The sequence below is a fragment of the Xiphophorus hellerii genome, chromosome 21, assembly GCF_003331165.1.
Source record: "Xiphophorus hellerii strain 12219 chromosome 21, Xiphophorus_hellerii-4.1, whole genome shotgun sequence".
NCBI lineage: Eukaryota > Metazoa > Chordata > Actinopteri > Cyprinodontiformes > Poeciliidae > Xiphophorus > Xiphophorus hellerii.
In genome coordinates, this window is record NC_045692.1 from 25,836,958 (window position 1) to 25,852,151 (window position 15,194).

A 15,194-nucleotide genomic window follows, 5' to 3' on the forward strand; every position below is an offset into this window, starting at 1 on the left:
TTCCAATATTTTAATGTTCTTATTAAAGTGGTGCCTGAGCTGCAGGTATCTGAAAAAGTCTCGTTTGTCAAGGTCAAATTTTTCCTGCAGTTGTTGGAAACTTTCCAGATCAGCTCCAGAAGAAATCACGCAGTGTGATGTCATGTCTTTTCTGGTTAGTTGATTGAATTTTGAGTCAAGTTGTGCTGGTACAAAATCCTTATCATGCTCAATCCAACTTAATAACCTCGTTTTCCTCTCTAAAAGTGGAAAACTCTCTAAACCAGATGCTAAGAGAGACTTTTGTGGAAACACTCAACTCACCTGCATCTATAGTCTCCAGGTTTTATCCCCCAGCAGAGCTTGTATGGGTTTCAGTTTGACTTAATTCTAGTTCTTTCCATTTTGCTTCATAATCCTCTTCACACCAGTAAACCGCGAATTGCAGTTGTGCTGCTCTGTAATAATTTTCCAAACAGAGGAGAGACATTCCTCCTTCATCTCTTGGTAATTGTAACGTTTTATCGCAGACCCTCGGTTTCTTATTCTGCCATATAAACCTGGAGATGATCCGGTTCCATCGTTAAATTGCTTGGTAGGAATTTCTACTGATAAAGATTGAAAAAGGAACAACAGTTGAGGTAAAATGATCATTTTTATGATTTCTATTCGGTTGTACAAATCGAGCGTCAGGGGAGCCCATTTGTCCAGGTTATTTTTAACTTTATTAGTTATAGTACCATAATTTGCTTTGTATATTTTGATTAAATTTTTAGTAATATTAACACCTAAATATTTCATGGTTCTTGTTTTCCAATTAAATTTGAACCGATTACTTATATCCTCTCTTGGTGAGTAGTTAAAGCACAGGGTCTGAGTTTTTCTAATATTTCATTTATAACCTGAATAAAGTCCAAATTGGTAGAGGCAGGACACGAGGTTAGGTAGACTGGCATCTGGGTCAGATAGGGTCACCAGGACATCATCGGCGTATAGACATGATTTTTATTCTTTTCCCTTAAATATGATTCCCTTAATTTCTGGGTCTTCCCTAATTTTGTGAGCAAGTGGCTCTATAAAAAGTGCGAAGAGAATTGGGCTCAGAGGACATCCTGGTTCCAGAGGAATTGTACCTTAAAGGCCTCCATGTATTTTGATCTGGGCTACTGGCGAATTGTATATTGATTTTAAACCCTTTATGATTGTATTATTAAAGCCAAACCTCTGCAGAACCAGATATAAGTATTCCCATCGTACAGAGTCAAAGGCTTTTTCAGCATCGAAACTGATTGCTTAAGATTTCAGATTATTTCTGCTCATAATGTGGAACCAGCGTAACGCTCGCCTCACATTACCCTGTGAACGTCTATTTTTGATAAATCCGTCTGGTCTGTATCAATCAGTTCGGGGATAATATTTTCTAGTCTACTGACAATTATTGAAGTGAATATTTTATAATCAATGTTCAAGACTGAAATGGGCCGGTATGAGCTACACTCACTTTTATCCTTTCCTGGTTTTGGTATAACGGATATTATTGCTTGTTTCCAGGATGGTGGAGTCTCCCCTCCTTTAAGCAAATGATTAAAACATTTTAACAGCAAAGGTGTTACAGATCTCCTAAAGATTTTATATCATTCAGCTGGTAATCCGTCTCCTCCTGGTGACTTACTAGCTTTCAGTTTTGAGATGGCTTTATCGAGCTCTGCTGGTGTTATATCTGCAGATAACCACTTATTTTGCTCATTGCCAATTGAGGGAAGATCCAAAGAATCTAGAAACTGTTTTACTGAGGGTAGCTCAGTTAATTCAGGTTGACTATATAAGTTCCTGTAGTATATTTCAAATGATTTATGTATTTCGTCTGGGGAGAAACACATCTGGTTGGAAATGGGGTTTTTAATTTTAAAGATGGATCTGTCAAGTTGTTGTTGTTTTAGTCGCCAGGCTAATATTTTTTTCACTTGAGGTCCATTTTCATAGTAAGTTTGTTTAATATATTTGAGATTAAGTATCACTTTGTCGTTGAGCTTCCGATTTAGGTCGACTTTTATTGCAGCTATTTGCTGTAGTAGAGTAGGGTCTTTGGTTTCAATATGTTTCTGCTCTAAAATGTTTAGTTGTTTAGTCAGGTCATTGAATTGCTCAGATTTTTCTTTTTTCTTCCTTGATGCCCACATTATAATTTTTCCACGCAGTACTGCTTTTGCCGCATCCCATAATATACTCGGAGACATTTCTTCGCTGTTATTAAATTCAACATATTCTGTAAATTCCTTGTTAATGAATTCCTCAAATTTGTTATCGTTCAACAGAGCTGTGTTAAGTCTCCATATTGTTGTCTTAGGGTGAGAATCTAAATGTAGTTTCAAGTATACCCCAGAGTGATCCGACACATCCCTAGTACCAATAGTACAGTCTAGGACCCTGTATCTGTCTGCTCTAAATAGAAAAAAATAATCAATTCTTGAGTAAACGCCATGAGGGTGGGAGAAAAAGGTGAACTCTTTAGCCAATGGGTGGCATTCCCTCCAGACATCCAATAAGCCAATCCTTTTAATCATTTTGTTTATATACAGGGATTCTGAGTTGATTTTTTTTAAAGGGTTTGAAGAATCCAGGGAAGGATCCAGTTGTGCATTCCAGTCCCCTCCACATATCAACACGCCAGATGTTTCAGTCAATATAAGATCAAATATTCTATCAATAAATGTTTTGTCATGTCCTGGAGGCCTATATATGTTAAATAAAGTTACTTCGTTTGAGTCTAGTGTTCCCCTCACCAAAACGAAACGGCCTTCTTTGTCTGTAATTTGTTTGGATACCTGGAAGTCCACATTATTTGCAATTAATATTGCCACGCCCCTAGTGTTTCCATTTGAGTGGGAGGAATAAAATGTCTTTTTAAACTCCATTTTTAAAAATTTTTCATGATTCTGTTTTGTTAAATGGGTTTCTTGCCAGAAGATAATTTGTTGTTCTCTCTTCATCTTAGCTATGAGCTTTCCTCTTTTAATTGGATTCTGTAACCCGTGCACATTAATAGTTATAAATTCATATTGCTGTTGGAGCATAAATCTTTAAATGGATAAATCCCACCTTCCTGTCATGGCGGAGAACAGGAATTTGAACTTTTCATGATATGTACGTATATTGAAATACTTTTGCCTCATTCCAACAAATCTCTGAAAAGTTTGATATCCCGCGCCATCATTTTTTTAGATACTTGCAAGTGCGCAGCTTTGTCCGCTCTACTTATTAAAATTTTCCCAACCTTCCCAAAGATTCACCTTTAGACATTTTTCTAAAACCTACTGTCAAATTGAAAGGAGTCATATCTTTTATTTACAATCAAATCACGCTTCTACGCCCACAAACCCTGAATTCCTATAGATCACTTTGGGAGGAAGACCTTGGACAAACCATTTCAGAGGATCTTTGGACACTAATCATTGGTGCATAAGTCCTCTATTTGTGCCAGACATAATTTAATTCAATGCAAACTTGTGTATCGCACTTATTATACTAAAGCATGTCTGGCCAAGTTTTACACCAACGTTTCTCCTGCCTGCGATAGATGCCAACATTCTCCAGCCAATGTGATCCACACTATCTGGCTTTGCCCTCAGCTTTCTAACTATTGGTCCAAAGTTTTTGCTATTCTGTCGGATATTTTTGACAAGAAATTGGAGCTTGACCCCTTGACTGCTTTGTTTGGAGTTGAACCTCCACAGTCCACCCTGTCCTCCTTTCAGATATCCTCCTTGGCTTTCTTGACTTTTTTGGCACGGAGAGTGATTATAATAAAATGGAAGTCGCCTCAACCTCCATCATATACCCACTGGCTTCGAGATACACTGTATTTCATTAAACTTGAGAAAATCCGTTTTACTTTAAGAGGCTCTTCTACGAGATTTTTGGGTTTGTGGAGCCCCTTATTAAGAACCCTTAGAAAGATTAATTTCCCTAATATTCCAGACTGATAAGGTGGTACGTATGTAGCTGATGTTTATTATTCTTATCAATATTTCTTTTTCTTTCATCTTCTTTCCTGAAGAAAGAAGTTAACAGAACATTAACAGAAGTATCATCTGGCACCTGATTTTTTATTTTTTTCTTTCTCGTTTTTCGAGTGTGTGTTTGTATGGGTTGAGGGAAAGAAATTTACATATATTTAGTACTGTGGTCCTTTTTTATTTTGTTTATCTTATGATGTATCTGTTTCTGTCCGCTAACGCAATATGTTTACTTTGACTTGATCCATTTTATGTATTTTGTGTAAGTGTATATATGTGGGTATAATTGGGCTTGTTCTAGCACAATTATGTTTGTATTTAAATGTACACTGTAACTATATAACTATTGCATTGCCTTTACACTGTACCTCATGTTAAAGCATAAATAAATTTTGGAAAAAAATAAATAAATAAATAAATGGATAAATCCCTCTAACTTACACATCCAAGGTGACCTTAATAATAAAACATTTGTAAAAATCAAAAACAAAGAACCTGAAACTTGAAAACATACTAAAGGAACGACTTCCAAAACAAAATGACTCATTAAGGAGTCCTGGGTGGAGAGAAAAATCCCCATGAGACTCTCTCCATGGGGGGTCTCTTCATGGGGGGTCTCTCCAAAGAAAAACTGACATAGCTCGGTATGAGTTTAACTCAGTGCACAATCAGAGCCTTTAAACCGGCTCCCAAAACTACGGTCATGTGTTATCTATTATTTTATTTTTTTTATCAGTAATGTATTTCTAGTTAACATTAGCGAAAGTTGAATGAAGGGATATTATAATGATGTCTGACAGTGTCTCAGTTCTTAGTCCACGCGCTGGATCAGATCACTGATTGCTTATCTTGCCGCATGGCTTTACCGAGCGGCGCTTAACTTGGAGAAGCAGCAGCGTCTCCAGCCTCATGGCGAAATCCGCTGAGTTTTTTCCGTGCTCTCTCTCCGTGTGCATCGGAGCTCCGTCGTTTGGCCTCCGCCATCACCCAGGACAGTCTGTCCAGTTTCTCCATCGGCGCTGCCGTGGGAGAACCATCGTTGCTATTGCCGTCGGGAGTGAGACCTCTCTTTCGCAGGTCCTTCATGGCCTCCGCCGCGCTGCTATACGTGACCGGTGACCGTCAAAAAACACTCGGAGCTTCGCTGGCTGCGGGGTTTGGAAACGGAGACCTTTTTCTTTCAGAAGTTTTCTGATAGGGGCGTAAGCTTTCATCTTCTTTTGGGTCTCTGTCGGGTAGTCCTGGTCGAAATAGACCCGCTGCTGGTTGAGGTGTACCTCTCTTTTCTTCCACGCGGCGCGAAGGACCAAATCCCTGGTTCTGAATGCCAGAAAGGCGATCACCACGGAGCGGGGGCTCGCATTCTGCGGCGGTTGGGGCAGCGTTGTATAGCTAGATCCGTATCCTGGAGTGACAGCTCAGCCTTAATGAAACCTTCCATAAACTCCAACAAATTGTCTCCCTCTGTGTCCTCCGAAATCCCGTACACACGGATGTTGTTTCTGCGTGAGCGTGCTTCTAAATCAGTCAGTTTGGCTTGAATTTTATCTTGGTTGCTTATAGTTTGAGACAGCACCTCTTTCGCCGCCGCGGTCCACTCCTCCATTTCTGCCACACGTTTTAACGACTCCTCGTTCTCTTCTGGTTCTCTTTTATGTCCGACACGATTTCGTTTAGTCTTCCATTAATCTCTTCTTGAAAACGTCTTAAATCTCTCTTCATGTCGGCGGAGAAGTCGTCACGAAAGCAGCTCAGCTCTTCCTTCACATCTGCCCGGATAGCTCCGATCTCTTTGTGGATAGCTCCGATGCTAGCCTGAAGCCCTTCCATAGCCACGTGCTGGTCAGATTCGCCTTCGTCAAACAGTGTTTTAAAAGTTCTCTGTCTGTTTTGATTTATCGTTACTTTTTGATGCCTTTCCCCTTTTCATCATAAAATAATCGATTTTAGAGGGTTAATTCAGCTCTGGCAAAGGGGAATTAGACGACCGAGTTGGGAGCTCTGGTTCAATGCGTCTGCTCACCTCAGCGCCATAACCGGAAGTCAGATTTCTTTTTTGTGTTTTTTCCCCCATTCACTGTAATGATCTGATTCATAAAGCAGATGAGATGAATAAATGCTGACAGAAACACATTAAATGCAGCAACTTTACGTAACATAAACTCTTCATGTCACCATGTCCTCATTTTGATGTTTCTATCTGACTATGCATCTGATTTGGCCATTTAGAAGTAAAACATTTTTATAATTATTACATTTTGCACATAAATATGTAAACTATAATCTGAGATTTATTGTCAGAGTAAATCAAACTTTAAATCAAACCCAGCAGGTTGTTGGGATGAACACATTTGATCCATTTACAGCTGGAAACAGATTTAGCTGAAATAATTGATCACTGAAAGACTTTAAAACCTTGAATGTCCAAATCCCAACTAAAGACATTAAATTGGTCCAACAGACGACAGAAGGAAGCTCTGATTGGAGGTGTTCAGTCTCACCTGGAGCACAGCTGCTCTGATTGGCTGTCAGCAGTCCAGCTCCTGTTCTGGTTTTTTTCCCACACTGGGGGCAGGAGGAGGGTCCAGACTGGTCCCAGTAGAACCTGATGCACTGTCTGCAGAACCAGTGACCACAGCTGGTAGATACCGGATCCATCAGAACCTTCTGACACAAAGCACAGCAGGACGGCTGCTCCTCCTCACCAACGCTGCTCCTCTTCCTCCCTCTGTGAAGACATTTCTTCATGAAATAGTTCACTAACAGTGAAGATGAAGATGTTCATGAAGGTACAACACAACAAGTAAAATAATAATAATTGGAGATATAATCAGTATTTATTATTTTGGGAATGAGACACAGCGCTGTCAATCAACCTCATGTAAAGACAACCATTGATCTGCCTACATCAGTGGCCATGCTAACTAGCATTAGCATTCATGACAGACTCTGCAGCATAGCAGAGGATAAGTAAAGGAGTGGAAGATGGGGATGAGCAGCACCACATTAAGGGTGACTGACAGCTGTAAGACCCGCCTCCTGTGTCTGATTGGTTGTTTCTAGTTAGCACTGGGAGAAGGAGGAGATCGATTTTTTTCTATCGCATGCTGTCATAACATACTGACAGTTTTAACAAAAATGTAAAAAAAAAATCTTTCTAAAAGTTAAATACCCTCCTAACAGCGAAGAAAAAAAGTGTCTTCCAGTTTCTGTATTTATTTCCTACCTATTTAGGGCAAAATGAACATCTTACCATTTTATTAGATTTATTTTTTATTTAAATTTCACAGCATGTCCATAATAGTGGACATCAGGATGATTTCAGTCTAAATTATGATGGAGTTAATAATGGCTACAGATTAGTAATTAATGAATCACATTAACCAAAAAAGAGGCCAAATTTGAAAAGTAAATTTAATAACCAGAAATTATCCATTTCTGGTCGACGTCTATTGTTTGTTACTTGATATGAAAACCACAAATGGCTGCAAACTGCAGGGGGTCCCTAAACACTATTGCCCAAGAAATTAAGACTTCAGTTATTTTTACTTATTTAATTTTTTTGTTTTTTTATTTAATTTGAACATAATAGAATTATAAAATCACACACATGAACAAGGACTTTCTTTAAAATATCAGCCACATGCCTGTCTTGGCTTTCCCAGAGTCATAATCTTCTGGGCTAAAACATCAAAAGTTCCAGTTATTAGCAGGAAAATGATGAGGAATAATTTCTACAAACTTCTCAAAAGGTCTTCCAGAAACTGGAACCATTATTTTGAACCAAAGAATACCAAAGTCACACCAGTTACTGGATAATAGGCCACTGTGAACAGAAAGGAGAGTCTTAGCTGACTGTCACAAAGTGGTTTGACGATAAACTTGTGGTCATGGCCTCCACCATTTATGGGAAAGATCTAAACGATATTTGCAGTCGATGGTCAAACAAAGAAAAAGCTCGTGTCCAGGTGTGACAACCAGAAGTGATGACACCTGGCGTAGACCTTTATGACCAAATGTTGAGCTTTAATCCCATGTCAACCAGAACCAAGAAATGGACATTGTCATCACAAATGCCTGGCCCTGAGGGCCAGTGTCCTGCAACTCTTAGATGTCTCCCTGGTCCAACACACTTCAATCAAGTAGCTGAATCACCTCCTAAGAGCAGTCAGGTTCTCCAGAGTCCTGCTAATGACATCATTATTTGACTCAGGCGTGTTCCAGTAGAGACACATCTAAAAGTTGTAGGACACCGGCCCTCGAGGCCTGGAGTTGCCCACTTCTGCCCTAGGCCTAGACAAACATACAAGTTAATCCAGGCCCACCAAGCCCAGCGACTTTCCTGCTGTCTCTCTGGCTCTCTCTAGTTCACACTAAACGAACCGTTTTGAACTTCAGGCACATCTGGTTTATATTCAGATTCCACGTGGAGCCGCGTTTTGAGCGTCTAGTGCAGCGCGATTTGAACCGTGTGGAGCGTTTTTATGACGCTGATTTGAATGTAAATCAGACGCACCTGATGCTAAAAACGTCTTTGGTGTGAACGCACCAGAAGTGCACACGCATCAAACTTGAAGCGCCAGACGTGTTTTTGACACGTGTAACACGTTTGGTGTGAACAAACCATGAGTCTGTCTCTTCATCAGATTGACCTGGATCTTGTTTTTCTCCTTCTTCATCCTCTTCCCCTATCAATCCTTTCAGTTTCACTTCTATCTCCTACAACAATGCGGAGTCATTAAATACATCTAAATAGTCCTGGTGTCCACTACAATTGATGTTCATAATGTTTGACAGCAGACAGGAGCTTCTAGACATTTGGACTCAAAACTCCAACAGTTTTATCACTGATCTCTGACTCATCCCAGAGATCTCCAGAACAAAGGAGGCTGCGAGCATATCCAGCCGCGCAGATACGCACGAAGACGGCCCGGGAACGTAAACAAAGGTAGGGTAGGCGTGGAAGGCTATGAGCTAAGCTAAAAAGGATTCCATTTAAATATTCATAATGCCACCCACTGCAACTTAAAGATATTACAAAAAACACCTCTAATAATAACAGACGACTTACCTTTGGTCTGGGAATCCAGGATGATTACTGAAGCCTACAGGAAGATCCATGGATCGGTCACTCTTCATAGAAACGCCGCTGGGTGATGGAGAGGCTGCTCTGTTCTCCTCTGGATTCATCCTCAGGTTCCTCTGGTGTGAAGCCAATCTGAGACAGAACCAGAGATGTTTTAGGGTCTCTGTCACTTTAAATCCAAACTAGCAGTTGCTGGACACGCCCCCAACGCAGCATTTACACTGGTACAGGAAAATGGCTGCAAACACATGCACAACTGTCCATGTTTGGAAAGCAAAAGAAGAGCCTCCTGCACCACCAACAGGATGCAGCAAGTGGTTTCTGGATGGCAAGTCAAAAACAAAACTCTTTTCTTTTTCAGCAGCCATTGTGCAGCAGAAAACCCAGCTGACCAAACATGCTGGAGATGAGCTCAGGATGCTAGCTAACACACTAGGTTTTGGTTAGGTTGTTAGGTAAAGTGCTTTGCATAACTAAATCTTCTTGCTAATGCGCATAGTTTTGCTCAAGTTGCTAGCTAACGCGGTATGTTTTGCTTACGTTGCTAGCTAACGCACAAGGTTTTGCTTAGGCTTCTAGCTAACGCTTTAGGTTTTGCATAGGCTTGTAGCTATCGCGCTTAGTTTTGCTTACGTTGCTTGCTAACGCACACGGTTTTGCTTTGGTTTCTAGCTAACGCACTAGGTTTTGCTTAGGTTGTTAGCTAATGCGCTCAGCATTACTTAAGCTGCTAGAATTCGCGCTGGGTTTTGTTTAGGTTGCTAGTTAACGCGCTGGGCATTACTTCACCTGCTGTCTAATGTGCTATGGTTTGCTTAGGATGCTAGCTAATGCACTAGGTTTTGTTTAGGTTGCTAGCTGACGCGCTCGGCATTACTTAACCTGCTAGCTAATGTGCTAGGTTTTGCTTAGGTTGCCAACTAACGCACTAGGTTTTGGTTATTTTGCTAGCTAGCGCACTGGGCATTGCTTAGATTGCTTGCTAGCATGCTAAGCTTTACTGGGGTTGCTCGATAACGCTCTGGGCTTTACTCGGGTGCTAATAAACACGTGTTTCACTTAGACTGCTAGCTAACGCGCCGAACTTCGCTTAGACCGCCTGCTAAAAAGCTAGGCTTTACTGGGGTTGCTAAGCAACATTCATTGCCTGCTGATTTGTACGCTACATTCTGGAAGGATTTGAAACGGCTCATTTTCCAGATACCAAAAACATTAACTTGCAGCTTATAAACAGCTGAGTTGTGTTTTTAAGTGCTTGGGTTGTTTTTAATAGACATAGAAACACAAATGGAAGTAGAAAGTGCGAAAAATGTGAATTTTGCATAAAAGTCCCGTTTAAAGGCGAATGCTCATCAGGAGCAGTCTGACACATGACTAAATGAAACAAGCTTTGCAACGTTTCACTGATTTATCTTTTTCTTTGAGAGCATTTTCATTTATGTTGATGCTGCATTTTTGGGCAAATGCAAATATTTCTGGTTAACAGACGACTTACCTTTGGTCTGGGAATCCAGGATGATTACTGAAGTACAAAGGAAGATCTCTGGATCGGTCACTCTTCATAGAAACGCCGCTGGGTGATGGAGCAGCTGCTCTGTTCTCCTCTGGATTCATCCTCAGGTTCCTCTGCTGGGAAGCCAATCTGAGACGGAACCAGAGATGTTTTAGGGTCTCTGTCACTTTAAATCCAAACTAGCAGTTGCTGGACACGCCCCCAACGCAGCATTTACGCAGCCATTTTCCTGTACCAGTGTACAGGAAAATGGCTGCAAACACATGCGCAACTGTCCATGTTTGGAAAGCAAAAGAAGAGCCTCCTGCACCACCAACAGGATGCAGCAAGTGGTTTCTGGATGGCAAGTCAAAAACAAAACTCTTTTCTTTTTCAGCAGCCATTGTGCAGCAGAAAACCCAGCTGACCAAACATGCTGGAGATGAGCTCAGGATGCTAGCTAACACACTAGGTTTTGGTTAGGTTGCTAGCTAACGTGCTGGGCTTTACTAAATTTTCTTGCTATCGTGCTTAGTTTTGCTCAAGTTGCTAGCTAAAGCACTAGGTTTTGCTTAAGTTCATTCATAAAATTCATAAAACTGTAACTGCAGTGAAACCTGAGCAGCAGGACTCGAGTCCCTCAGGGACTCGGTGTGACGCTTCTCCAAGTCCACAAACACTTGGACAGAACCACACCGATCCTCCAGAACCAGAACCGACCCGACCAGAGCAGTGGAGCAGAACCTGGTTCCCCTTTAACCAGGAGAACAACAGATCTAATCTACAGACGTTAAATTGTTACATAGAAAAAAAAATCATTTAAAATAAAAAACTGAACAATAAATAAACTCTACATTCCTGAATAAACTGCAGTTTGTTCAGTTTTCTGTCCTTAAGAGTCGATCTGGTTCAGACACTTTCTGATCCAGAACCTTTTCATTAACCAGGAGAATTTTATAGAATCATTTCCTCCTGCATTAATCAGGATGATAATTAATGAGCAGAAATTTAAAGGCTCTGCAGGAAGAAACAGGAACTCTGGCTGGAGTTTGGAGAGAAACCAGAAAACCAGATGAACCAGTTTCATTTTTCCATCATGACTCAGTCAGAGCAGATTTAAACAGCACAAAGCCCTGGTTTACTTTAACTAGACCATTTAAAGCTGTCTGTGGTTAAAAGATAATAAATCCTTCATTTACTGTCATTTTGACTTTAAAACATTTTTTTCTGAGGCAAAATAAACATTTGAAGATTCAAATAGGAAAAACAGTTTATAAAGTTGATTGTTGCTAACATTTAACATTTTAAATTATTTTTAAATTCTCAAGGAAAATTTCACTAAGCATTATTAAAAGGTTTAGCTGAACTTGAGAAGCTCGCAGAACTATTCTAAGGGCCACAAATGGCCCCCGCGCCGCACCTTGAACACCCCTGGTTCCAGTGTCAGGAGGCCGCAGTGCGCATGCGTCATCAGCAATGCTTCCTCAGGGCGTCGAAGGATCAACGGAAACTTTTCAAAACGTTTTTTCTGAGCGGAGACGAAAAACTTTCTATCCAGAGCCGCAAATGGCGGCAGCGCCGTGAAATATCTGACATTAAATCACATTTCAGCCTCTTCTGGCTACAGAGACCATATCTGAACAGCAGGAGGTTCTGATGAAGGTTCGGTTCTACTGAAGGGTTCGGTCGGTTCTATTGAAGGGTTCGGTCGGTTCTACTGAAGGGTTTGGTTCTATTGAAGGGTTCGGTCGGTTCTACTGAAGGGTTCGGTTCTACTGAAGGGTTCGGTCTGTTCGCTCCTCTCCGGTCCGGAAACAGAGAAGCGTTTAAAAACGGGTCGGAACCAGTTTGATAGAAAGTTCTAACTCACCGGACCGACCGCTGAAGTCTGCGCCACAGAATGGAGTCCTGAAATGGCGGATAATTGTTGGTGAAATAGTTTCGGTTTGTATAAATCAGCTGATTATGTTTGCGCATGCGCAGTATCTCTACAGGTGCCGCGCTGCTCATTTCAGAAAGCGGATCATGAAAATCCGGTTTGGTTCTGGTTTAACTTTGGGTAATCTGGGTTTTCGGTGTCAGAAACCAGAAAATGATGAAACCTTTGCAGGTGTTGAGTTAATTAGCTGATTAATGTTATTAAATTATTAGCATAATTAAATATTCTACATTGAAACCAAAGAACAAAACCTGTTTTCAGGCCCAAGCATATTTTAACAAATATAACGCTTTGTTACAAATAACTACAGTAAAATAATAATTTAACCATCAATATGAAGAACAGCAGGACAAATTGTGACTCGTGTTTCTCTGATCCTCTGACTGTGACGCCGCCGCCGCCTGACTCTGATCTCTGCTGGCTTTTTCTCCTGAAGCCTGAAGTGCAGGTGAGTTTTTTCAGAAGAACATAATTATCAATAGTTGTTGCTCTTTTATTCTTCTGGGCAAAAACATTTACCAAAATCTGCTGTATTACTATATTTAAATACCGTAACGTTATTGGCACACAGGTAGAGAAGAAGCGCGGAGACAGTTTAGCCAATCAGGATGCAGAACACAATGCACTGTAAAAAAAAAAAAACTGGACAAAAAAATCCGCGAAGCTGTAAAAGGTGAACTGTGTTACAGCGAGGGATCGCTGTACTCCATCAGGTCAGTCCAGAGAAGGAAAATGGCCTCACTTTGTTTCAGATGATCCAGGTTCTTAAAGGTCAGAGGTCATTCTATAGACTTCAGAGACACACAGCTGGATGCTGAAGCTGCTGGTGTTTATGTGGCACTGCCCTCTGAAACACAGTGTAAGGGTCAGAGGTCACGATAACAGAATATTTCCTGTTTAATTCACAGCCTTGACTGCGCATGTTAATTATAGATGTGTGAATTATAGATTTTACAACAGTTCATCACAGAGGCAACTAAAATCAATCAATAAAAAATCCTTTCTGAATATCATCTCATGGACTCTGAGCTAAATGCGTCTTTCTGACCGGAGCTGACGGCGTGTTGAGGAGTTCTGGACGTCCGGTACCGGACGCTTTGGAGCGTCTGGTTCAGAAAACCAAACCTTTGGTAGAAATGGAGCCTTTAATTCCAGCCTCCATTACAGACCAGAGAAAACTAAAGAGATGTTGTGTTAACCAATTAATATTCTAAACAGAGGAGCCGGCAGTTTATCCTGAGGAAATAAATGACAGTGCAGAAATGAACTAGAGCTTTAGCCAATGAGGACGAGGGTCCGCCGCTGTGAAGAACTAAACTCAACTCTCTCTGTGCTTTTAACAAATGGAGCTGGAAAACGTGACGCTCTGCGCTCTGAAGAAGAGCGATGCTCAGGAGGAACGTGGCAGACGTAACATCTGTCCGTTTCAGGAAACGAGACCATGAAAAAGAAAAGAAAAGAAAAGAAAATCCTGGTAAAAGCGAACGTCCAGACTGCACAGGGTAAAAAACTCACAGAGATCAATTAATCGGTTTGGTTCAGATCCAACTGACTGATGAAGCAGCGCAGATTTCTTTAGATGCAACCAGGAGGAATTTGTAAAGCTGCAGCAGGTGAAGTGCTTGTAATTTAATTGGAGTTGTTTAATTTAATTTATTCTAAGTTATTGGGGCCTCAGTCAGTGGTTTGTGTCACTATGGAGGAAAAGTTAGAATTTATGAATTTATCTGCTTTATGTGTGATGGATCTGGATTCATGATTTAACTTGGTGAATATTAACTAAACTGCATAAAAATGGGGCTAAATAGCCTAAAGTTAATATGATTATAGTTTGATGGATAAAAATAGAACATGACTGATTTTTTAAAATGCTGTTGGTTAAAATGACAGAGAACCAAAAGGTCTAGCGGACCTCTGGTTCCTTGTAAAGAAAGAGATATTGTATTAATCAATTAATATTCTAAACAGAGGAGCCGGCAGTTTGAGGAAAGATAAACTGGTAAAGATGTATCCATAGATTTAGTTAAACTGATTAACTTAAAACTTCTGAATCACCTACTGAATAAAATATTTAAAAACTGATTTGTGGAAACATTTTATTTGAAATCATCCACAATATTAAAACAAATCTGACTTCCTTTCTGGATGAAATATAATCTGCTTTTAGTTGGGTTGAATTTTATGTAATATTTCTCAGCTACTAATTACTGTCAGTTCTATTGAATATATTAGTTTAGTTCAGTTTCCATCATCAAGTTGTTTAATCACTGATCATCTGACCAAAATGAAATACATATTTAAATGTATTAATTGCTCTGAATCCCAGAAGTTGGAGGAAAACTAAAACGTCTCATTTCTATTTCTGGCTAAATAATCTCTTATTAGAATTATAGAAATGGAGACGTTTTAAAATCACCTGTAATGGTTGAATTTTAGTGGTTCTGGTTTAAAGTATCTAAATGTAAAACCTGTAATTTCTATAAAACTAAAAGGTTTTTTTCTAAAAGGTGAATTTACTCAGTGGACCAGCAGGGGGCAGACTTTGTCCAGAGATCCCAACAAACTGCAGTTAGTGCTAAAACAATAATGTAAACCATTATAATAGTGTTTATTATAATGTGAAATGCTTCATAAGAAGCGATAAATTTCATAGGTTTTGTCTGAAGGTTCATGTTCGCTGTG

At 40.1% G+C, this 15,194-nt stretch overlaps 1 protein-coding gene across 17 annotated transcripts in view; it reads right to left on the reverse strand.

Annotated features, from left to right (window-relative positions):
• Positions 1-12,666, reverse strand: part of LOC116712074 (NACHT, LRR and PYD domains-containing protein 3-like) — a 1,065,068-nt gene extending 1,052,402 nt beyond the window's left edge. For 3 of the 17 annotated variants that reach the window (XM_032551830.1, XM_032551833.1, XM_032551829.1), the window contains exons 1-4: positions 12,444-12,642; positions 10,577-10,723; positions 9,067-9,213; positions 6,497-6,723 (exon numbers count right to left, since the gene is read on the reverse strand). In XM_032551830.1, the coding sequence (XP_032407721.1) occupies positions 6,497-6,723; positions 9,067-9,213; positions 10,577-10,723; positions 12,444-12,583 (661 nt within the window). In that variant the 5' untranslated portion in view covers positions 12,584-12,642. Of the gene's footprint in view, positions 1-6,496; positions 6,724-9,066; positions 9,214-10,576; positions 10,724-12,443 lie in introns of all 17 variants that reach the window. The other 14 variants (XM_032551852.1, XM_032551831.1, XM_032551827.1 and 11 more) reach the window with 9 other exon arrangements.
• Between the last annotated feature and the right edge of the window lie 2,528 nt (positions 12,667-15,194).